Below are 24,912 nucleotides of genomic sequence, written 5' to 3'. Positions count from 1 at the left end.
TTAAACATGTATCGACCCTGTTGTTTCCCTGCAGGCTCGAGGACCTTTCATGGCCTTCAGGTAGACTTTGAGAAGATACAATCAGAATGAATTCTATGGACAGACACATACAGCAGACCAATGACCGTCTGCAGTGCATAAAGCAGGTAAGCTCCTCGAAACATTGTTACTACTCAAGAATGACTAGTAACAGCGAACCTCTAGCCGGGTCACAGAGACGGACATTTCTTGCCAGGGCTTTCCAGGAAGGAACTGGGGATCAACCTGCTCAAAAGCAGGCCATCCACCCCGTTTTAGTAGCACCGAAGGGCGTTACTGTTGAGCTCTCATGACCTTCCAGCGCTGTGACAGTCGGAGAATGTTAGGATTTCACAGAGAGTCCCCGGGAGGTTGGAGGCTGTGGGGGAGTCGCGGCCCCTGGTATCCTGGATTTTTGGCGGTAATTCTTGCTTGTTGTTCTATTTCAGCACTTACAGAACCCAGCAAACTTCCACAATGCAGCCACAGAACTTTTGGACTGGTGTGGAGACCCCCGCGCTTTTCAGAGACCCTTCGAGCAGAGCCTTATGGGCTGTTTAACGGTACGTAGGGGCAGTCTTGGAAAAGTGGATCGTCCCTATCAGAAGAAAACCTTATGGGGGGGCCTTCCACATTCTTTTATTCCTAGCCTCACATTAAACGTTTCCTTTTTACCCCAGTTGTAGTTTTTGCCCCATAATATAAAGTTTTCAGGCAGATGCATATCAGCCGTTTGTATGATTCTCGCTCTGTTATCTGACCCCCGGTCTACTAAACACCCCGACTCCTTATCACCAATAGGACTCTCTGACTAACGAACGTCTATGGGGAACGGACTTCATTAGCATTGCCGTAAAGCATCGTATCATTTTATTGACACCCGGTAACCCGCTTCTCTCTTTCTCACAGGTGGTCAGTAGAGTCGCGGCGCAGCAAGGCTTCGATTTAGACCTGGGCTACCGGCTACTAGCCGTGTGTGCGGCCAACCGGGACAAATTCACCCCGAAATCGGCAGGTAGGGGGCGCGTTCCTTGTCTCTCTGTGTCGCCGGAGATCTGTCGGGGAGGCCGGGGTTCTCTGGTTTCGCGCACGTTGAGGCCACCCGGGTGTATTATTCTCACGGTGTTGCTTGGCCAATGTTTATGACTTGTTGCTTGTCTGTTGGAGGCGGTCGTTGCGTAATCGACCCCCTGCTTGCGAGCAGGTGGAGGCTGCGCACGCTTCCTGGATGTTGTGAGGCTGAATCCCCATTTATAAAATATTCTTTTGTAAACTTTTAACGGAAGCCATATGATTTTAGTAATCCTGAAAAATTTACTCCGATTCCATTCATCATCGCAGAGAGGAACTTTTTAAATTTGAAATTTTCAACTTTAATGTTTATTTGAAATTTTTTTAAAATGTATTTGTTTATTATAAAGTGAAATTCGCCTCTTTTACCGCTTTGCATCAGATCAGTTCTTGAATCAAAATTTTTTGGAGAATTTTAAGTGAGGGAAATCGGCTGTAAATCTAGATTTTTTTTATTTTTTTTTGTAAAGCAGCCAGTTTGAGGGGAGAAACCTCGCGAGTCCCGTTCTGGCGTAAACATGCAACGAGGTGGTCACAGGGGTGGGGTATCTCTTCTGGCGCCACGTGGGGCTCAGCTGTTCCCGTGTGCGCCTTAAAGCCACGCGCAGCCATTATTTTAATTGGGTCTGGGTCGTTTTATTTCCCTCCTCTGCTGTGTCCCGCGGAGTAGGTTACGCCGCTGGGGTAACGCGATACCCTTCAATTTCATCTCCCGAGCGCATTCTATCCTCCCGGAACCTGGAGGAGTCATATTAATAAACCTTCTTTTTTTTCTTAGCTGAGAGAGTGGTGGATAGGGGGAACGGCCTCCCAGCAGAGGTGGTAGAGGCTAATACAGTGAGGGGACATGTAAACACGCACGGGAATATTCATATGGCCTTACATGTGAGGCCCCCCCCGTGTAATTAGTTATAATGGTACATTCCGTATTGTTTACATGGAAAGTGTCTGGGAATTCCAGGGATAGAGGGGGGGGGTTCCATTATCCCTCCTGGAGGGAAGGGCTATGTAGCTACTACTCTGAGACAGTTTAACTCCTGTGTGGCCAGACAGGGCTTTCTTTATATATATATACTTATATTATCTTTTTATATTTGGAATTTTTCATTTTGTAAAAAAAATTATTTATTAAAATCTTTTTTTTATTAAAAAAAAAAAAGAAAAATAAAAAAATACTAAGGATATTTTTCCCGTTTTAGGGGATTATTGTGGTGTCGCTCGACCCACACAAACATTTTTAAAATACAGGCTAATAATGGTCGTTAATTTTTTTTTTTATGAATTTTAAAGCGTACTGCACCTTTAAGACTTCCGCCACTCAGCAGCACTTTATAAAAAGCGCCGTTCCTGGAATCGGATAAAGTCGCGCAGAATTATAACCGCCGAGGGCTAAAAATATCCGCTCCCGAGATTACTGGCGGAGGAGGTTTCCACGTTTAGAGCATCCCGGCTATTGGGAAGATATATAAAAAAAAATAAAAAAATCGACATTTTAATTTTGAAATTCCCAGAATTTTTTATTATTCTTTTTATTTATCGGGTGGAAAGGAAAGTTCTGAAATCGAGCAGTAATAGCCTCTTAGAGAGGGACTGCTATTAAAAAATCGGGGAGTGTAGCGTAATAACCCCCAAAATGAATATACTTAATTTATGGGGCTATTCGCTGTTCTCGCACCATCCAGCTGCCGGTTCAGTATCTGAAGAGAAGGGGGTTCTCATATACTTTTTGATTTTAGAGAGCCCCCATCCTGAACTTGCCGGTGGTATGGTCCAACCCCCCCCAACCTCTGGGCAAGAAAAATGTTCCCTTGCTTTACCGTAATGCTGCAAAGATATCGTTAGCCTTAATGTAGCCATTCAATGGGGCTTCCAAGGCAGGAGAGCTGTTCCCTGTATCTACCGCAAACCGTATAAGACACAGGAGCAGAAATGTTAAAAAAAAATAAAAAATCTAATTTCAGCAAAGTTGAAATTACAAAAAAATCATAAAATTTTCAGTCCCAAATTCTAGTTCTGATCAGAGCGCTGCTCTTACTATGAGCCACAGGGCCTTTGAAAACCCCCTTTCCCCTCAAGGTCGCTTGCCATACTGGCTTGGCTCAAGAGCTTTCAATTAGTTCGAATGGAGGCTTTATATAGGGGGGGGGGGGGACTTGTGTTTACAAACTGAGACGAAAATCACGGCTGAGGATCCCGGAAGGAAGTCCCTGCCGTCTGGGCCACCCTTGGGTGCCGCAGGGGTATAACCACCGGCTCCGCGGGGGCGTAACGCGATCTGGGGCTCCGCCTTCTACTTTCCTCCAAGGAACCGGGTCGGTGACTGGATCTCCCAAAGTGTGTCTTGGCAAAAGCTTAACCCCTTCAGGGAGGCCAAGTAGGATACCCCATGTTCCTTGCGTGATAGGGCGTCGTTATTAGTACCATCTCGCATGGGTTGTGACACTAGGCACTTTTTTGGTGTCACCCAGGCAACAAAGGGGTTAAGAAGGTGGACGGTTGGCTGAGCGCCTGTTTTCCCGGCCGGCCGTCACGTCGAGCGAGCGCGGAGAATGGTCGCCATGGTTACGTGGAGCTCGGAGAGCTTGGCGTTTCTTACTGGTTCTCAGTCTCCTCCTGGCCTTCCGTGCCAAGACCCCGCTGGCCTGTGGCTGATGGCAAGCTCTTCTGCCAAGACTTCGCTGACTTATTGACTTGACATTAGGGGGTGCAGCCGTGGGCTGAGCTTTAGCCAGATTTTATTTACCCCGTTTAGTTGATAAAGGCGTTTCCTGCTGTTTCTATACACATTATCGGGGCTTTTACGGCTGTAGAACCCTGCGATCCCCTCATACCCAGCAAACATTCTGACCTCCTAGAAAAGAGGGGGCAGCGGGGGAGGAAGAAGGGACTGGTCAAACTAAACAGGGACGCTTGGGAAGTATGCAGTACAACAACATGCCCCAGAAGAAGGGACTTTCGTCTCCTTTACACCACGTGTGCCATGAATACAAGTAATTGCCCCCTCCCCCCCCACTTAGTGGAAGGGGTTAATGCCCCACAAGCAACAAGTTCCACGGCCTCGGGCGTTCGCCTTTACAATGAATTGGCTAAAATTCAGCCCGGTTTCATCCCAAAATTCCCAGACATGGAGATTCCTGTCCTAGAGGGGAACGCGCATGTTTCTGTATCCGTGCCGAAACCGGATATACCGGCCCGAGACGAGTCGCAAAATAGAATTATTCATTATTTATGCCCATCCAGGGTATCCTATAGGAGACAGATGTGTGTGTATATATATATATATATTTTTTTTTTTATTATTATTTTTAATTTTTAAAAAAATATATTTTTTTTCTAGTTTTTTTTTTTTTTCTCCTAAATATTCGTTACATGTCGCCTGAAAAAGTATATATATTATCAGAGCATAAAAATTCACTGGCCTCAATATTTGATTACATTTTTTTTTATATTTTCATTAACTTTTATGAAGAAATTTTGAATATAAATTCTGTAGAACTCAAGAGTCCCCCTTTTTTTTTAATTTTATTATATTATTATTAATAATATTATTATCAATAATGAAAGGAACATGATTAGGCTAATTATGAAGCCAGGTGCATGCTGGGAGCACATGGTTGTTTTTACTTGTTTTAATAGATTGTTAGGAAAACGAACCCTTTTTATTACATTTTAAAGGCACCCAATGAACCGACGAGGTAGAGATGTAGCTGAGGGACGGCCAACATTTGCCTCTCCAGCTGTCGGCGAACTACAGATCCCATGATGCTCAGCCATGGTATAGCCGAGAGAGCCCAGTGGGAATTATAGATCACAAACAAGTAAAGATAAACCTGTTAGCCGCCGCCACCCCCCCCCCCCCCCCCCCGGGGCAGCAAAGAATTAAAAGCCAGGCTTTTGTTGTAGTTCCTCATGATGACCACCGGGGGGAGTTCCATCAACAGGCTTTCTAACATTGGAATTTAAGGTTTACCCCTTTTGGGGTAAAAGGGTACCTTCCCTGCCCCACAGCTAAAGTATCTACACTTTACCCCTATTGGGAGTTTTAGAAAAAAAATGTCCATCAACACTTTATTTAGAGGGTGGTAGGTAAGTGGAACGGTCTCCCAGCATAAGTGGTAGAGGGTAATACAGTGAGGGGATTAAACATGCATGGGATAGACATACGGCTCCTGAATCTAAGACGAGACCAACGACTGATTAAGGTTTGAGTCTTTACAGCAGGAGAAACGGGCGACTAGACGGGGGCCGAATGGGGCCGATCCGCCGGCAGATTCTAGGTTTCCAAAAGTTTTTAACGTTTCGTGTAGCGGTACAAATCTTGCGATATTCCTGCAGATTTTTATTGCGATAACTGTGTGTTGTAACGTCTGCTCTCTGATTGTCAGCTCTTGGGGTCCGTGCAGGGACTGATTCCATCGGCCTTCGCCTTCCAGCTATAAAGCTCTTGTAAAATGTGCTTAGTAAGCTACCATCCCCCCACGTCCCATAAAAAAGAAGACTTCACTCTACAAAACCAGATTCCTTTTCCCTAACAACATACGCGCCATGTGCTGTGCTCCCGGCCAGGGACACCAGGCTCTGCTTCTATTGCCACCATAATCACCTATTCTCAAGCAGGGCAGCTCTTAACACATAGTCTACCATTGGATAAGGTTCCTTCGGTCCTTTCTGCTCAATAAATGTCTTTTGAACCTTCCTATCATCTTCACAGAAGTCCCTACAAAGTGTCCATGAGGGAGATCCTGGTGGCATCTCTGATGGCCCCAACTCCATGAGCTTCATGACCCATTGTCCAAAAATTATGTATTGTCTCCCTTTTAACAACAACAAAAAAAGAAGTTTGGATTGGTCCTGATAGATGCATGTGGGTTGGGAACACATTTTTGTGGTCAGGGACCATTTCGAGAATACTTTGGACATCAAGGTCCTCCGTCCTACCACGTTTGGTGGCCATCGTAGGAAAACAGAAGTATTAACAACTCAAATATATTACAAACTCCGAGGTTCTAATTAAGAAACTCTGTCTTCCTCTCGATATATTCCCGTCTCCCCGCCGTGGACATGCGGCTCCTTCTCTTTGGACCTCCTGGTATCGTCTTGAGGACCACCGATGGTCCTCAGGAACCAGTATGAGAACCTCATTAGGTGACTACATATTGGCTTATCGGCGCCGGGTAACCGCTGAGTCTCCAGTTATAAAGCTGGAGAACCGTCCAGATGCTCCGGCCGGTGGAATACTTTTGTTTAGCAGAGCGGGCGTCTCGCGGATAACTCCACATTTAGACGATCAGCGCTTCTAGTGCCGAGGTCAGCCTCTGGTTGTAACCCACCCCATGTCCATTGATCAGGTTGGGGAGGTAAACCGCAGTCTTACTGATTGAACCGGTGTCATGCGCGGAGTGCTAACTCGCCACTTAGAGGTACCCTAAGATCGGGGAGGGGGGGCTTTTTAGACAAATCTGCATTGGTTTGAGCCAGAATCACCCACGAGGGTGGCGGAGATGCTACCTCATGAGATCAGCTTGGAACCAGACTACCCTCCACCCTGGGGTATTTGTCTAAGAAGGGGTTAAAGGATGGCGTTTAGACCCTCCCCTCTGTGTAAGTTTTGTAATGTGAGCTGCATGGCTTCTCTCCTTTTTTTTTTTTTTTTCTCTTTCTCTCTCACCCCCCCTCACCCAACCCACACACACCTCCTCCTCCTCCCCTCCCCTCCTCTCCTCCTCCTTTTTCCTCCTCCTCCTCCTCCTCCTCTGTCTCTCTTCCCTGCCTTCTGGCAAATGACTTAGGCTGAGTGTGAATGTATGTGTGTGAATGGTTGCTGTGTGGTTTGCGTGTGTGTATGTATGCGTACGAGCAAACGGCACGGATAGAACAAGCAACGGAGGAAGGCGAGCTGGAGCAACGATCCCGCCGCATGCTGCAGAGGTGAGATGCAAAGCCCCCCCCCTTTTCTTTTAATCCGTTTATTTATTTTTTTTCCACCCCACCAAGCCGGCCGATGTGGCTCCCCATACTGCGGTAACCGCGGCCGGGAGGGATACATTGTGTCTGCGTGAACTTAACGCGGTTCCTTTCATTGTCTCCGGCGGCTGGGTACGCGCACACACTCGCACACACACTCGGACACGCACACACACACTTGCACACCGCCAGTTGGCTGGCACGCAGCGAGCCATTAGAACGGGGATCCCATCTGTTCTTGGTTTTTGCTTGGAAATCTGGAGTCGCGCAATTAATATTTGATGAGTGCGGTAGCCGGACAGGCAGGAGACGGGGAGAGGGGAGAGCGCATTGTGTCCTTAGGAGAAGGGGGAAAGAAAAGAGACAGAGAGAGACAGACACCTTATGGGCAGCCAGTGGCCGTCTAATGCCGGGATTGAAGACCTGCATGCATTTTATTTTTCTGGGATCTACGCAGCCCTCCCTCTCTATAGGATAAGTGTAGGTGGCAATAAACTTGTGGGCAAGTAGCTTATAGATGGGGGGGGGTTGGTGTCTGGAGGATTAGAGAGAACGACAGAGGGGTGCAGCCTCTTTTTTTTCTTCTGTTGTGCGCTTGTAAAGCATTGCATTGTGGGTGAAGAGATGCCCTGCATGATGTGTTTGTTGTTGGGGGGGGTGGCAATTAGGGATTTCACCCCTTCGATGGCACCAGGAGGGCAAGGGTTAATGCAGGTAGCCCGCGATGCCATCGAAGCGTTCGGTGGCATCTCTCGGCGGTTTGCTTTGGTGATCCCGCCGGTACGGAGTTACGGCCGGGTATTCTTGGATAGCGTCGATGCCATTGGCCCCCCCAAATCTAGATTAGGGTCGGGGCAGCGGGGGGGCAATAACTGATCACGCCAGGTGCCCATGAAGCCAAAAGAAGTAAGCAGTAGGCATCTTCTCCATGTGGCATTTAAACCCCCCCCCCCCCGCACAGTTTGCATCATTTTGAGGCTGATAAGCAGCGGTTTGGGTTCCTGGCCGCGTTCCCCGCGGTGTAGTAAACAAGCGTTGTGCAGCTCGTGACGTGACTTGTTTAGGGTGTACGCCGGTGATCCAGACGCGGCTGTAAATTGCTGGCAGGGACTCGCGTCTGTTCCTGGGAGCCACGCATGGCTGACACGGGGCTCTGGGAATTGGGGTGAGCCATCGAGTGACACGGGCATGAAGCTCCACTCCCATTGGTCGATGTCCGGATGCAGTAATCGTATATGTACACTGCGTGCGTCTTACTAGTTCTGTCTGTGGTGTGCCGCAAAAAGTCGCGACGTAATAACCATTAATTAATTTCATTTAATTTTATTTTTTTTCTTTAAGTATTTTTCCTCCCCTTTGAGTTAACTTCCCGGTATACATCCATCTTGCACAAGTTTATTGGTTAAAAGTAGACTTTTCAGAGAGAACTCCTTCTCCCGGAATGTGTTCCAATAAAATGCTTTTCTCTGAATAGGTGGAAGCCGATAGGTTGCCATCAAATATGCCGTAGCCGGCTTTGGTGTTGTGATAGCCCTCTTGCCATCTTGCTTTTCTAGTAGACCTCACGCCAGGTCGAAAATGATCCAGTATTGTTCACGCCCAAAAAATTAAATTCGCTAAAAGTAAGCAGACACCAAGATGTTGGTGACCACCATGGAGGTGAAGGCCATCAGAAGGTGGGGTGGATGTTTGGTAGAACAAAGTCTGTTGTGAGCTCTTATGACCTAATCTGAGAAGCGTTTCCACGCAACACGTTCATAGATTTCTAGAATCTCTTCACTTTCTACAAACTCGTGATCTACTTTCTCTTCTCATTCATGATCAGGACTTTATTGATGATGTCCCCTCCATTACTCTTAAGACCCCTTCTCTCTTGTGTCCCCTGTTATCTGAGAATGTTGGCCTCTTTTACCTGCGCGGCCCTTATCTGCCATTAGTAGTGGTGGGATCGCTAGACTGTGCCATAATCGAGGACGGGCGTAGCTGAGATCTGGGAACGCAACGCACCTTCACACGTATCAAGATATCCCAAAATATTTCCTCACGATGCTGCTCAGAAGGTTCGTAAGAAGATAATAATGGGTAAAGCCAAATAGGAAGTGTTCTACAAAGGGAGGACCACTCGTTTGGGAGGTCAGCCAGACCCCTGGGAGGCCTGAGTTGACCTCTTGGCGTGTTGATGGTGGGCATAGTTGATAGCAGGCAGATGGCAGACCTACACTCCAAAGCGATATCGAACGTGAAGTGTCATGGCGTCCCCCGTGAAGTTCAAGTTCAGCTCCTGGCGGAGAAGCTATGGAAATACAGGGTCCATATTGAGAAGATAGTGAGGCCAGCATCTGAGTTCATAATCAAAAGCTCTGGATCTCAGAAGACTAATAACAGGGGGTTTATTCCCCGCAGGGGTGGACAAATCTAGACCCATCTACACCACGTTGGAGTCTTAGGTGGCCTTCACTGGGTTGGATACTTCTTTGGTGTTACCAAGAGAAACTAACGGCGGACAACTCATTGGGTTTGATTGGGAAACCCTGCGTGAATGAGACCAGGAATATATTTATATCCGTAAACGAGTATTTCATTCATTGTAAAATTCTTTTTGGTTTCTGGAGAACATTCTCTATAGAATTCCGGTGTCATTAAAATGACCGCTCTACAAGAACGTTCAGAGGCCGTCGCCTTCCTTGTAGCATCTCCGTTTCTTCCTGGTGATGCAAACTCCTCCAGGAACTCTCCTGCTTAACCTTGAGAACCGAGAGGTATGGAGAGGGCTAAAAGTCCTCCCTCCCCCCATCAGATCGCTCTGTTAACTAGAGACAGATAGTTCCTTCTGGGGGCTTCCCACTGTGATGGGATTATTGTCCCATAGAAAGCGTGGGGCTTTAAAGTGACCGTTTCTGAATAGGGGCTTGTCCTCAATCCTTTCTACTGTGTTACAAATTGGCATATCAATGGGGCCAGGTGCTTAACCCCCCCCCCCCTTCATACACATTTCTTCTTGCCCTCTCAGAGGGCCCTAGAGATGATCTCTTCACTTGGAATCCATGATGTCTAAGAGTACACATTGTATCCTTCCGGGCGATTCTATCAGTTATTGGTCATCAGAAGATCCATATCGGTGCGTATTATACGTCCGCGTCTAAAGGGAAAGGTCCCCTGTGAAATTTTGGGGAAAATACTTAAAGATTTGGGTCTTTAAAAAAAAAAAAAAAAAGTATTTTTTTTAAGGGACAGTGCTTTTCATACAGGAACGTGGAGCTGGGACTGAAAAGAGGCCAGGGGGACTCCTAAAAGGAAAAAAGACACTAAAACAGGGTCCTTATTGGAAAGATTTATCATGTTTATGATATATTTAGAACTATATTTTTTTCGTATTTTGGCCTAAAGTTTTACTTTTAAAACATTTTTAGAAGCCCCCCCTCCCAGGTCCTGGGGTTTGTCTAGACTCGAGATATGGTATCGCGGTTACTGAAAGGCGTGAGAAATCCCGAGCTCAGCATCTGTTGCCCGTAACGACGGGGGCAGGTCCTGTTTGACTCACGTCACCCGAAACGCCTTGTACAGCGCTGCAGAATACGATGGCGATATAGGACTTAATGAATAATCTGTAGCTTTTGGGACGGCCGGAGTCCTGTGATGAGAAATAGGAAATGGTTATAACACCAAGCGTGGTTATTTTGTTTCTATTGGATGTTTTTTCTAATGTTTTTTTTTTATTTTTTATTTAAGTGATAAGGTGTTAAGATTATTTTCCACGGGCACATACAAAAACAATAGGCAATCCACTTCATTAGTAGACACCGCCCCCAAGAATCGTTATGTTCAGTTACTTTATCTTTGTTTAAAAAAAAAATTTTTTTTTAAAAAAAAAATTTAAAAATTAAAAATTAAAAGGGAAAAATTAGGAAAAAAAATTTGAAAATTTAGAAAAAAATAAATAAAATATAGAAAAAATAAAACTGGAGAAAAATGTAGTTAGAAAAAACATAAAAAATATAAAAAATAAAAGTGGGGAAGAAAAATAAAAAATATATAGATAAATTAGAAATTGAAACTGGAGAAGAACGGCGTTAGTGATTTTTGTAATCGCGGTAATAATGGCGTGCGTTTAACGCGTACCCCCGGCCTCCCTGCTGTCAGCGTGACGTGGGTGATGGCAGATCTCCCGTTACATGAGCTCCGTGGGACCCTATGGGTTAATGCACCTGACTACGGCGTTCCATTAGCCCAACTTTGCTCTTTGACGGCCCCCATCCTGCCATATGCCTCTCCCCTGTGACACACCAGCTCTAAAACGTCCCCGCCAGATGTGCTGCGGGGGGGGGGGGTGTCGTTTGAAAAAAAGACCCCGCAACACGGAATTTACACCCGTGGGGATTTCACTGAGTAGATAATGTGCCAGGTCAGGGCCATTATCCAGCGCGGGTATCACAAGGCTACGTCTGGGGGGGGGGGAATTAACACAAAACAGAAAAAGTTTGCGCTTTTTGTGATGTTTTTTTGTTCATTTTTCATATATATATATATATTTAATTTTTTTTGCCGGTTTAGAGCCCAAAAGCCTGGCGGTGACCTCACTTCCTGTTCACTCATTTTGAAAGTCGATGAATGGAATTATTTAAAAAAAAAATGTAAAACGTTTTAGGGTATAGAAGCCTTCCCATTTTTTCTGTGTATATATATATATATATTTCAGAAATGGTCCGTTTTAATATTTTTTTACGAAATTTTATCATTTTCATAAAAAAAAAAAAAAAAAGCTCTGTTACAATAGTCATTGACATCGGTTCTTTACAGCGCATGACGCTCGCCGTGTGAGAGTGTTACGTGCGGGGTTAACCCCTCGAGTACCACAGGGGGATGAGCAGATAAATACGCAGGGCTAACAAGGGTGAGAGCGGGTAGACCCCGGGGGGGGGGGGCGGCCCCCCACTTGTGCTTGCAGACAGGGTCCTGTGTCAGATGGAGGAAGGGCCCGTGGATGCCTTCTGTGTCACATTGTCGTCGTCCCCGAGGACGCTAGCGTCTATTTTTAAACCGGTGACACGCGGCTTTCTGCATCGGTTTAACCTTCTCCGCGGCAGAGGCGGCAACGATAATCACGTTAACAACAGTCTCCGGGGAGGAAAAAGTCTGTCCTTGTTTTTCTTTAAAAGACGGGGTGTCTGCTTTACATGAGGGTATGAGTCCTGCACCTGTTGCCGATGAGGCTGTATCAGCAGGTCTGGATTCTACGATGTGGAGGGGTTGCCGTAGGAACCGGTGACATTTTTCTACTTATTGCTGATGTAGGGTGAAATCCCTCCAATGTTGGTTTTTTGGGGGGGGGGATTGTTAGTATCAGACTAAAAATACATTTTCTGAAATATCGCTCTTTCTTTTTTACCCCAGTTGTATTTTTTGCCCCATAATATAAAGTTTTCAGGCAGCTGCATATCAGCCGTTTGTATGATTCTCGCTCCGTTATCTGATCCCAGATCTACTAAACACCCTGACTCCTTATCATACTGCCTGTGGGGGGCAATAGAATGGCTCAGTCTTATTCACCAACAGGACTTTCTCTGACTAATGAAAGTCTATGGAGGAACGGACTTCATTAGCATCGCCATAAAGCATCAGCTCAGTGCGGTGTTTGAGCCGGGAAATATACTCAGCGCTGGGGGGTTATATTACTGTATACAGCGCTGGGGGTTATATTACTGTATACAGCGCTGGGGGTTATATTACTGTATACAGCGCTGGGGGGTTATATTACTGTATACAGCGCTGGGGGTTATATTACTGTATACAGCGCTGGGGGTTATATTACTGTATACAGTGCTGGGGGGTATATTACTGTATACAGCGCTGGGGGTTATATTACTGTATACAGTGCTGGGTGTTATATTACTGTATACATCGCTGGGGGTTATATTACTGTATACAGCGCTGGGGGTTATATTACTGTATACAGCGCTGGGGGTTATATTACTGTATACAGCGTTGGGGTTATATTACTGTATACAGCGCTGGGGGTTATATTACTGTATACAGCGCTGGAGGTTATATTACTGTATACAGCGCTGGGGGTTATATTACTGTATACAGTGCTGGGGGTTATATTACTGTATACAGCGCTGGGGGTTATATTACTGTATACAGCGCTGGGGGTTATATTACTGTATACAGCGCTGGGGGTTATATTACTGTATACAGTGCTGGGGGTTATATTACTGTATACAGTGCTGGGGGTTATATTACTGTATACAGCGCTGGGGGTTATATTACTGTATACAGCGCTGGGGGTTATATTACTGTATACAGCGCTGGGGGGTATATTATTGTATACAGTGCTGGGGGGTATATTACTGTATACAGCGCTGGGGGTTATATTAGTGTATACAGTGCTGAGGGGGGGGGGGGTTATATGACGGAATCACTGTCCGGGGTCGGCCCCTCATACTGCGCAGTGAAGTCAGGTGCAACGAATGTTCTTTTCTCCTGCAAAGCGTGGACTTAGTGTAAAGTGATGTCATCTTTTTCGGCAGAGGCTGTTTCGCGCATGCTGCATGCTCTGTTTTTTTCCTGCTGTTCCTGCGTCTCGTGTTTGTCATAAAGCCCCGGTGCGTGCCGGTTTCAGAGCACACGATTCTCCCATCTCCTGGCTTTTGCCCCCCCCCCCACGCCATTGCTTCATTTACCCCCCCCCTCTCTCATCAGTAGGTGGATGCTATTTCTGTCCCTTGCCTCTCACAATCGATCCCATCGCCTGGCAGCCGGGCGCGCAGGAGCCGTCTGAGCCGTTCTGCGCGTCACCTGGGACATTGTCTCCTGGCTTTCCTTTGTTTCAAGACCTAATTGGTCCGGCTGTTAACTTCCTCACTGCCAGCAGAGGTGGCCACCAATTAGGAGGATGTCACCCGGTGTCTCGAGTCTCACAAAAAGAGACTTCTTATAATAATAATAATAATAATAATAATAGGTAATGCAAAAAAATGTTAAATGCACTCATTCCATCTTTTTTTTTTTTTTTGTTCCATTTTTCTTAATATTTTCTATATTTTTTATTTTATATTATAGATTTCTTTTCATTTTGTTATACTTTGATTTCCTATTTTGTGCTATATTTTTTTTATATTTCTATTTTTTGTTTTTATTTTATATTATAGATTTCTAATGATTTTTTATATATTTATTTTTGTTCTATTTTTTATATTTGTATTATAGTTTTACATTTTAGATTTTTTTTTTGTACATTTTTTGGCACTTCTGCTTTATATTTATTTTTTGCTTATTTGAAAGGTGTTATTGTTTCTCAGATGCTTTCTGAGTACAAAGTATTACTTAAATATATTAAAAAAAATAAATGTAGAACATTTTACCAGTGAGTTTTGGATAAAAATGTTATTTTGAAAAGTGGTCCTATTGTCATAGCGACTGATAGCATCATCCAATCAGCAGGGACATTCCCCTGGTTCCTAAGCTAATAAAAACACTTCTAATCGTGTTTAGAAGTCAATCTTTAGTTACTAATTTTATTTATTTTAATTTTATTATACACCATTATAAAAGTAAAGGAGGGGGGGGATGCCCTGATTAATTTTATTTGCCCCATGCAGGCTTACTTTTTATATATAAGGACAAAATTACTATTAGTTTTTTTTTTTGTAATTTCCCAGTAATTAATCAGCGTGGTAACCTAACCACCCACACCTTCACCCCCTCCCAATAAAAAAAACAAACTGTTAGTGTTTCTCAATTAGTAAATTCCCATGGAAAACGTGGACGGGGGTGCTAGACTAACTTTAGAAAAAACAAAAACAGGTTTTGTGCTGGAGGGCTGAGATAACCTGAAACTGCATGGGTGGTTGTCCAGCTTATGGCCCCTGGGGCCGGATACGGCCACAGCATCCTTCCCGCTCACTTGCGGCCGTTATTTACCCAGCGCTGCTACGTAGTGTTCACATATATTTTCTTTAAAATTACAAAAAAAAAAAATGGAAACATTTTTTTACATTTTTTTTTCCACAGCATAGCCTGATAATTAGTGAACTTTTTTAGGTTTTTTTTTACCAATTTTTTATTTGTTGTATTATTATTATTTTTTTTTTTTTTTTTTTACAGTTTATCTAATAAGCTGTAACCCAGTTTCTGTATTGCATGTGAAGACAGGGTAGCTTGGGAAATTTCACCCCCCCCCCACTCTTTCTGCCCCATTGTGGGGTTATTTATAGGCCAGGGAGGGCAGGTATTGCCATATGGCACAGAGAGGGCTCAGCCATATCCCTTTCCCTCCATCTCTCCCTTACATGCAGCTGCTTTAAGCTCCCCTGGTGGGGGGATGGGAGGTGGTGGTAAAAGTGTCACCCCCCCACACACACTCACACACCAGCCTGCTTAGATTTAACCCATCGGTGGCAGGCTAATTATCAGCTCCAGCGGTTTGCAAGCACAATTAAAAGGCATGCAGCGGGGACGCGATTGTTTACCCTCCGGATTTCTGCTGGAGACCCGCATTAACATGTGCAAATCCTTTCACGCCTTTAAGTCAGCAGGGGGAGGAGCGAGACCCTCGAAAAAGAATAATAATAAAAAAAAGTCCTGGGGCAATAGGGTTCCAAAAAAAACCTCTCAAAGAATAGGACATTCTGGAGAAATCTGGGGGGGGAGATAAAGTTCCGGATATTCCGAAGGTGGGTTCCGTGGCCTTTTCCAAATGATTTCTCCGATATGCTCGTCGCGTTGGCTATTTTACAGTCAAAACGAGGGGGGCCCTAGGCCATTCCTTGACTCTACATTCCGGGGGGGGCTCTCACAAAGCTTGACTCGGTCAGCGGGATTCGCGGGCGTCCGTTTTTGCGCGGCTAGCAGACCCCGCCCCCCGCGGGAGCTCACCCGAGGCGCCCGACCTCTGAGGATGAGTTGAGACCAGCTCTCCCTTCCTGTGTCTGTTTAGCGTGTTTGGAGCCCGCTGCCGCTCGCCCTCGTCACGTTGCGTTTTCTTTTGGGATAAATAAGCCTCGTCTGCTAAGTAAGGAGAGCCTCCTGCTGTCTGCAGCCTCCGTTATATATACGCAGAGGGGAGCGGGCTGCGCATGGACGCCCAGCACTGCAGTCCAGTCCAACGCAGCGGATCCTTGTCGCCACCATGTGGATGCTTTGGGTATTGCCTCTGTCTACCCAATTTCCAAATTAAATTTTTTTGGTGTAGGCCAAGATATATGACCCGCCACCACCACCACCACCACTCTATGTCTCTGAGAGACACTCAGATGTGTTATTTGTGTCCCAATTCCTCTGAATTCGCCTAAAATTCTGACCCTTTCTGACTCCCCCAGCACTCCTTTCCTCGTGGTGTGAAGAATTGGGAAGGCTACTGCTTTTACGCCACCAGAAGAACAGACAGAACGAGCAGCCGGGGAAGATCCCTATGCAGCCTCCCATGAACTCTTTGACCTCTATGAAACCTTCTCTGTCACATGGGTAAGTACGCCTTGACCCCCGAAAACAGGGCCGGTTCCATTTGGCCCAGAGCTATCGTCTTGCCGGGACTTGCATGGTCATTTCGAGTAGGTTGAGACAACGTGTGTCTTCTCCTGTCCCCCCATTTCCATTTCTGTTGCAGACCTTTAATGATTTAAAGAAAAAACCCATTGATTATATGGCTTTATATTTGAAGCACCTTGTTAACTTGAGGGGTTTGAGATGTCTTGTCTTCCATCTAGTCGGGGGAAGGATTTTTTGTATGCACACAGCACTTCCTGTTTCATCTTACAACAGGAAGTGCCTAGAAAAAAACATAGCGTGCAGAGCATTCCATTTGAAATGAGCACAGCTGTTTTAATATAAAAGTGGATTAATAATTCAGATTTTTCCTTTTATTTTCAGTAATACTAGTTTTCTGAATTTTTCATATCCTGTCTGTTTTAAAACGGCCCCCCCCAAGAAAAAAAAAAACACGTTTTTGTTCTCTTGTTAAGATTTATAGGTCTGACTGTTTCTTTTTTCCTCCCCGCAGTGATGGGTCTTTCCCTTACGACTCTGTCCCTTGGCAGCAGAACAGCAGTCAGCCCCCGGGTTCCCTGTCTGTCGTCACTACGGTGTGGGGAGTCACAAATACGTCTCAGAGCCAGGTAAGTCCACCACGCGACTGGGAACCTCCGTTGTAGTCATAATGGTGACATATGCACAGAGTCTTGGAGGTCTCCTTCCTAATATCCAAAAGTAAACTTGGTTCTGTAGACAGGTTGTAGCCTACCAGGTCATACTTAGGTCCCATAACTACCTCCAGAGGCATGCATTGGAGGACTGGTGGGTAGAAGACTTGATGGATCAATATTTTTTTGGGGCGGGGGGGTTCCTGAGTTCAGCTTTATTCTCCCACCCCAAGTCCACAACTGTAATGTCCTTCGAGGATTACTGGTGGTCATAGCCTGAAACCCTAGAACTGGCCACCAAGAAGACCTTCTACCTGACCTTCTTACTCTGGTCGCAGTTGGACAACCATGGGGCTCATCATGGGGATCTGGGAGGCCTCTTTGACTGACCCTTTAGTATTTGGGTAGCTTGTTCCATGCTATATGATGAGGACAGTTTATTAGTCTGCTCTTCTAAGGACGCCATGTTCCTTGGTTTTCCTTCCAGGTCCTGGGGAACCCCATGGTGAACGCCAACAATCCGCTGAACCCAGGTGGTAATCCTATGGCGTCCGGCATGAACAGCAACAACGCCGGGATGAACTCTCCGCAGTTTGCCGGACAGCAACAGCCCTTTCCCACAAAAGGGGGATCCAACCAGCCATACATGCAACAGAGCATGTACGGGCGCCCCAGCTACCCAGGAGGAGGTGGCTTTGGTGGCAGGTAAGCCTGGAATCCTATGTTTATAAATGAGGCAATTGGCGGGATAGCCGCACAATATAGTGACTCACGTTGCGGTCTGATTGCGTGGTATCCTCACAACAACCCGTTTTATCCCCCCAGCTACCCTGGCGGCCCCAATAACCCATCAGGAATGGGCATCCCTCCTCACACTCGACCCCCTGCGGATTTCACGCAGCCGGCAGCTGCCGCCGCTGCGGCCGCAGTTGCGGCAGCCGCTGCTACTGCCACCGCCACTGCCACCGCCACGGTGGCGGCACTGCAGGAGACGCAAAACAAGGACATGAACCAGTATGGCCCGGTAAGTCTAGTCGGTGCAGTTCCACCACTACAGCATATTTTACTTAAAAGCATTGTGATTTTCCTAAAAGTAACGTATTTGATGATTCTGTGTCTTAAGAGGTCAATCGACGTCGTTTGGGTTACAAAAAATGCGACATCCCTTTGCACCCATCGCCCTATGACCCAAATACCAGCTTTGTCGCCGCCGATCCACGAGCCCTGTCTGACACGCATGTCGCATTTTACTCTTCTCTCTTTCTTTTGTTGAAGGTGTGTTCCTCTTTCCAGATGGGTCCGGCGCAGGCCTACAACAGTCAGTTCATGAACCAGCCCGGCCCGAGGGTCCCCTCTGCCATGGCGGGAAGCATGAACCCAGCAGGCATGGGTCCAAACATGGCGCCGAACAACATGAGCGGCCCGCCCATGGGGATGAACCAGCCCCGGCCTGGCATGAACCCCTTTGGTGCACACGGGCAGAGGATGCCCCAGCAAGCCTACCCAGGTCCCAGGCCTCAGTCCATGCCCATGCAAGGCATAAAGAGGCCCTACCCAGGAGAGGTGAGCGCCGGGGAGATGGTAGAGAGCTTTGTGATCATCCCAAAAAGGATTCCACCAAGCTAGTAATAAGCCCCATCTGGTCATTAATAGGCATCTTCTGTGGACCAGTATCTTCTTTGTCTTAACGATGTTGGGTCTGGGACCTCCGAGGCCGTGACTTGACTTGAACAATATGGCGGCCCACCAAAGGCTATCATGATTTTCTTGACCGGCGTTCTGGTTCTGGTGACCTAGCCGGGAACGCCACGTGGAACCAGAACACAAAATTACATTATGTCCTCTTTTTTTCCCCCCTAATTTTAACAGCCCAATTATGGCAACCAGCAATACGGACCAAGTAGCCAGTTTCCCAGTCAGCCGGGGCAGTACCAGAGTCCAAACCCTTCCAGGCCTATGGCGTCCCCTAACTACCCCGGTCAAAGGATGGCGGGGCAGCAACCGTCGGGACAGTACCCGCCTCCCAGCGTCAACATGGGGCAATATTATAAGGTGAGTCAATTCTCCACGTTAACGCTTTGCCGAGTGAATTGGCCGCTTCTTTTACCCAAGGAGATGGTTATACGAGATCAATAGTCAACTCTACTGTCTCTGGCGGGGTCATTTAGCGAGATATCGCAGCCAATTCCCGTTCCGTTTGCCCAATTTCCTTTCGTTTGGTTAGCATTTATTTTTTTTTATTTTTTTTTTAAATAGCATTTTTTAATTCATTATTGTTTGTTTTTTTGTTTGTTTTTTTTACTAGCCAGAGCAGTTTAATGGACAAAATAACAGCTTTTCTGGGAGCGGATACAATAGTTATAGCCAAGGCAGTATGAACGGGGTGAGTGTAAAAAAAAAAATCCTACCAAATTTGTCATCCACGGAGGGGGTTGGGGGTCCTGCTACCGGTTGGCTAAACTTACTGAAACCAACCCACAAATAATTATTTTTTTAGCAAACCGGTGTAACTATGCATTACAATAAGCAATATCTATGTATTAGAACCCCCCCCCCTTACATGTACACCATGGGAGCGGCCACCTTAACTTCCTGTTCTCGTGATCCGCAGGCTTGCTCCTCCCTATTAATGCATCTCCCCCCTATCGTTAAGTTGCTGGTTTCTGCTGATTGGTTCAGGCAGCCTTTGGAAGCGAGAGGAGGAGGAGGAGAAGTTTAGGACAGGAATTTGATCAGATAACACTCCCTTTGCCACCATTTTCATGTTGGACGATGATTAATCTCACCTTATAAAATGTCAGGTTGTGCATTTGAATGACATATATGTAGTAACGTTACAAGGGAAGCTTTGCCAGTCCGTGTTTTCATCGTCCAGATGCTTTTTACTCGCGCATACACATAGTGGCCGTAGACAAACCATGGGCCACCACACCAACGGATGGACATATAACAATATATGATGATTTATTTCATCATTCCCTAGACGTTGCTGGGGCAGTTATGAAGTGGTATGGCCCATTTTGCCCCATAGACATGCTAAGATTAGTTGGTCGCTTACTGGTTTAATGAATGGTATGGAAATGGGATTAGTAGCAGAACGTGGAAATTGAAACTGGTCGTGGGGGGTGTGATAAGAATTAGGGTCTTCAGGAGGAGGACACACTGGTGGAGGGATCTAGAATGGAGCCGCGGAGTCACCAGTGATGTTCTTGAAGCCACGAGAGAGAGGACAAGGCAGGAGACTGGAATTATGTGTTTGGGTTCATAGCCTGCATCCTAGTTCCAGGTTGTATTCCGTGTCTCTGTTTGTCTTGCAGCCGTCCAGGCCCGGCCCGGTGGGGAACTATCCTCACTCGCCTGTCCCAGGGAACCCCACGCCTCCCATGACTCCCGGCAACAGCATGCCCCCATACCTGTCCCCCAGCCAAGATGTCAAGCCTCCCTTCCCCCCGGACATCAAGCCCAACATGAACGCCTTACCTCCTCCTCCAAGTAAGTCGGACCTGATGCAGGAGACCCAGAAGGTCTCTTTCCGTTTGATACGTATGCAGACCCTAAAATAAGACGTTGTCCCGTGACGGGTGGTTGTGGTTTTTTTTTTTTTAACCCTATTGTGTTTGGCTGACCCATCTCTGCATTGTCACACCGCAGATGCTAAAGGGAAAGTTCACGCTTTCTCTCCTTCTTCGATCTCAGCCAGCCACGCGGACGAGCTGCGCCTGACCTTTCCCGTTCGGGACGGGGTGGTGCTGGAACCTTTCCGACTGGAGCACAACCTGGCCGTCAGCAACCACGTGTTCCACCTGCGGCCAACGGTCCACCAGACCCTCATGTGGAGGTAGGTCAGGAGTGGGTGGCTGTCAAAATGGGCTCAAAGTAAGGGCACTAAAGCCTGGAGAGTATTTGGATGCAATCATCTAAAGTCCTATCTTACGTTAGGTCGGACTTGGAGCTGCAGTTTAAATGCTACCACCACGAAGACCGGCAGATGAACACCAACTGGCCGGCGTCGGTACAGGTCAGTGTCAACGCCACGCCGCTGACCATCGAACGGGGCGACAACAAGACTTCCCACAAACCTCTTCACCTCAAGCACGTTTGCCAGCCGGGCCGCAATACCATCCAGATCACAGTCACCGCCTGCTGTTGTGTAAGTGCCTATAGGGAGCAATGGTTCCTCCGCATTAACTTGTCCCCCCACCCCACAACTTGCTGTTGGGTCATCAGTCCGTCTTATAACGCCTTCCCTCCACGTTGCTTTCCAGTCTCACTTGTTCGTGCTGCAGCTGGTTCATCGGCCGTCGGTACGCTCCGTACTCCAGGGTCTCCTGAAAAAGAGGCTGCTTCCGGCGGAGCACTGCATCACAAAGAGTAAGTCCTGGCGCCATGTCAACACTCAGCTCTTCTGGGGTGGATTTTTTGGGCTTAGCTCGTCCCCAACGCGCTTCGCGCCTTGCTCCACCAGCCAGGAAAGCAGTTTGGTCGACTGTTAGAAGGCGTTTGGGTTATCGCTGTTACATATTTTGACTCTTCCTTCCCCCCCCCCCCCCCAGTAAAGAGGAATTTTAGCAGCGTGGCAGCGTCATCCGGTAACGCGGCTCTTAACGGGGAAGACGGGGTGGAGCAAACGGCGATTAAAGTCTCGCTGAAATGTCCGATCACGTTCCGGCGGATTCAGCTCCCGGCGCGGGGGCACGACTGCAAACACGTCCAGGTAGGTCTCAAAAACCATACTTCCTTCCGTTTATTCTCTGTCTCTGTGACGCTTCCTTCAAGAGCAGAACAGCAGAAATGAACCCTTTTTTTCCCCCACTGCTTCTGTGCATTTTCAGTGCTTCGACTTGGAATCCTACCTACAGCTGAACTGCGAGAGGGGGACGTGGAGGTGTCCTGTCTGCAAGTAAGTATGGCGGCTCTTACCCTCCAAACATCAACCCCCAAACATCTTCGCAAACCCTCATAATTCCAGAAATCTGTTTAATTTAAGCAACCCTCTAAAAAGGATGAAAATACATTTTTTTAATTTATATATATATTTATTATTTGATTTTTTTTCTCTTTCTTAGTAAAACGGCTCTTCTGGAGGGTCTGGAAGTCGATCAGTACATGTGGGGCATACTGAACGCCATACAGAAGTAAGTATCACCCTCAACTACCCCAACTTTATTCCCATCTACCGGGTGGCATATGGTTTTGAAAACAAAGGGCCATTTTCATGTTGGGCGATGATTAATTTCACCTTATAAAATGTCAGGTTATGCATTTGAATCACATATATTTTGTTGTTAAGTAGCAATGTTACAAGGGACGCCCCTTGTTTTCATCGTCCCAAGCCTTGACGATTTGGGTCATCATTGACCGGAGAAGTTATAGTACAAAGTAAAGAATATTTCTTCTAATGGCTCCATTTCTTTTGCCGAAACGAAATGACTCCATTTCCTAAGCAGAGTCTTCCAAAAAGTTGGTTGCCTCTTTCGGTTTTCTAATGCCGCTCTTGTTCGCGCCCTAGTTCTGAGTTTGAAGAGGTGACTATCGACCCCACATGCAGCTGGCGGCCGGTACCAATCAAGTCTGAGATTCACATTAAGGATGACCCTGACGGGATGCCCTCCAAGAGGTTCAAGACCATGAGTCCCAGTCAAATGATCATGCCCAATGTTATGGAGATGATTGCGGCACTTGGTCCGGGCCCTTCGCCTTATCCGTCGCTTCCCCCTCCACCCGGCGGTAATAACCCCGGAGAGTACGTCGGCCAAGGTAAGACACGTGACGCCCTAACGTCAGGAGATAACACCATGAACAGCGATAAAGACGTAGCCTCCAGACCAGGTTATGAGGAGCTTCTCTGTCTCGGTGTCTCGTAATCCTGTTGTTGGTCTTCCATGTTGTTTTATAAGCCTTGGGCACCTTGTTGGCTCTGGTGGTAGAGAACCCTAAGGTGCTCTTTTCGAGGCTTGTGTGACTGATCCAGTGTTCCAAACCTATTTGCAGGAAACAGTTACCAAGGCCATGGCAATTTTGACTTCCCTCACGGAGCTCCAGGTGGCACGTCGATGAATGATTTCATGCACGCGCCTCAGTTGTCTCACCCTCCTGATATGCCCGGGGGTATGTCTTCCCTGGACAAACCACTCAGCCACTCCATGCAGGACCCAGTAAGTACCATCTACGTCATTCACGTGCTATTGTCGGTGGCTTCATCCAACTCGCATCTATTAAAGGGGAGAGTAGATCCTGGTTTGGGTGGCATACGTGTTCAGCTCGAGTTTAATTTAACCCTGAATCTCTCTTTCTGCCACTTGTTCCTTCAGATTTCGCACGTGGGAAATTCTGAGCCTCCCCACGGCTCCATGCCTCAGGGCTTACACCCGCCTCACCCAGGTAGCCAGCCTGGGCAGCCTTTACATCACGGCGGACCAGCACCTCAGTCTCGGCACCCACCACAAGCTGCCGGTCACCCGCACGGGGACATGACCTTTAACCCCTCCTCAGTTTTAGAAGGTCAACCTGGTGGACAGGGAGCCCCTGACATGCCAGAACCATCACTGGATGTAAGTTTCATGCTTTACCATATCTTGGGCACTTCTAAAGTAACCACTATCTGATTGGTCCAAATCAATGCGTAAAAAAAATCTCAAAATCTCTAATGGCCGATCAGGTAGCAAAAAAAACAGCTCGATCGGCTGACAGAAGGCACTTTCTGCAATGGAACACCTCTGTTCCCAACGCAAATTAATAGATGGGACTTCGCTTCCGGTAACCAGTTAGAGACTGGGAAGACGTACTAAAAGCCCGTTAGTTATAGCTCACCACGTTACTGATATGGCAATTTCTACTTCTTTCCTGCAGCTTCTTCCGGAGTTAACTAATCCAGACGAGCTTCTCTCCTACCTGGATCCACCAGATCTTCCCAACAACAGCAATGACGATCTACTTTCCCTCTTTGAGAACAACTAATGCGAGAGATGGCGGTTCTCTGTCCGCTCTCTGATCCATAATACAACCCACCTGGCCACACGCGGGTGGGGACAGCTCTGGTAACTCCAACCCCTTCCACTACGTAATGCCCCACCACCCGGTCGTAGCTGATTTACTGGTGCTCTTGCGTCCCTGTTTCCCTCAGACTGACACGTTTTCAGTGGCGCCCCCGATAGGCAACGAGGAATCAGGCCGTGGGCAACAAACTTGGTACTTGTTGGTGTTTCCCTGTCGAGACTGCAAAACGGGAAACCTTGAAGAGCAAAGTTATTTCAGCAGGCAAAACAACGAGGCAAACCAGTGACGGGAAGACTTAAGGGCATTACCTCATGAGGTCCGGTGTTTTGCCCCCTCTGCCACCCCACACTACCACCAACAGAAAAAAAAAAGAGGAAGAACTGAACCAGGAAGTTGGGAATAAAAAAAGATGGAATAAATGCACGAACACACAAAGCACAAAGCTCCCAAGACATGAGTGTTACGGGCAGGCAGCATGTTTCCAGCAGAAAAAGAAACAAGAGCGGAGATAGAGGACAACCTTGTCGGGGACCTCCTGCTTTTGCTTGTTCCATGGCTGAATTACCCCCCTTTTTATCATGGCAGTTAAAAAAAAAAAAAAAAGCAAAAACCAGGTTTCTGGCCAGACACTAGTCCCACAAGAGTCCGCAATCCCCCTTAGTGCATAGACTTTTATCAACATCATAGGATCCAAGGGACATTATAGCCTGACCTCGTACACCACGGA

The 24,912-nt window shown here is 46.9% G+C and overlaps 1 protein-coding gene across 1 annotated transcript; it reads left to right on the top strand.

Annotated features, from left to right (window-relative positions):
- The first annotated feature begins 86 nt into the window (after positions 1-86).
- On the top strand, positions 87-24,146 carry LOC149278201 (zinc finger MIZ domain-containing protein 1-like). The gene is made up of 21 exons (XM_089502207.1): positions 87-146; positions 468-581; positions 928-1,033; positions 16,371-16,515; positions 17,051-17,165; positions 17,677-17,894; positions 18,015-18,213; positions 18,483-18,752; positions 19,059-19,241; positions 19,495-19,572; positions 20,507-20,685; positions 20,890-21,027; positions 21,129-21,339; positions 21,455-21,560; positions 21,743-21,903; positions 22,022-22,089; positions 22,256-22,324; positions 22,699-22,946; positions 23,181-23,344; positions 23,501-23,740; positions 24,039-24,146. Exons 1-21 carry the CDS (start codon positions 87-89, stop codon positions 24,144-24,146), a joined length of 3,180 nt encoding a protein of 1,059 aa, XP_089358333.1.
- The last annotated feature ends 766 nt before the right edge of the window (positions 24,147-24,912 follow it).

The sequence above is a fragment of the Sceloporus occidentalis genome, unplaced genomic scaffold (genome assembly GCF_023333645.1).
Source record: "Sceloporus occidentalis isolate IW3139 unplaced genomic scaffold, rSceOcc1.0.p SCAF_198, whole genome shotgun sequence".
NCBI classification, from domain to species: Eukaryota; Metazoa; Chordata; class Lepidosauria; order Squamata; family Phrynosomatidae; genus Sceloporus; species Sceloporus occidentalis.
This window is presented reverse-complemented; position numbering and strand designations above follow the sequence as displayed.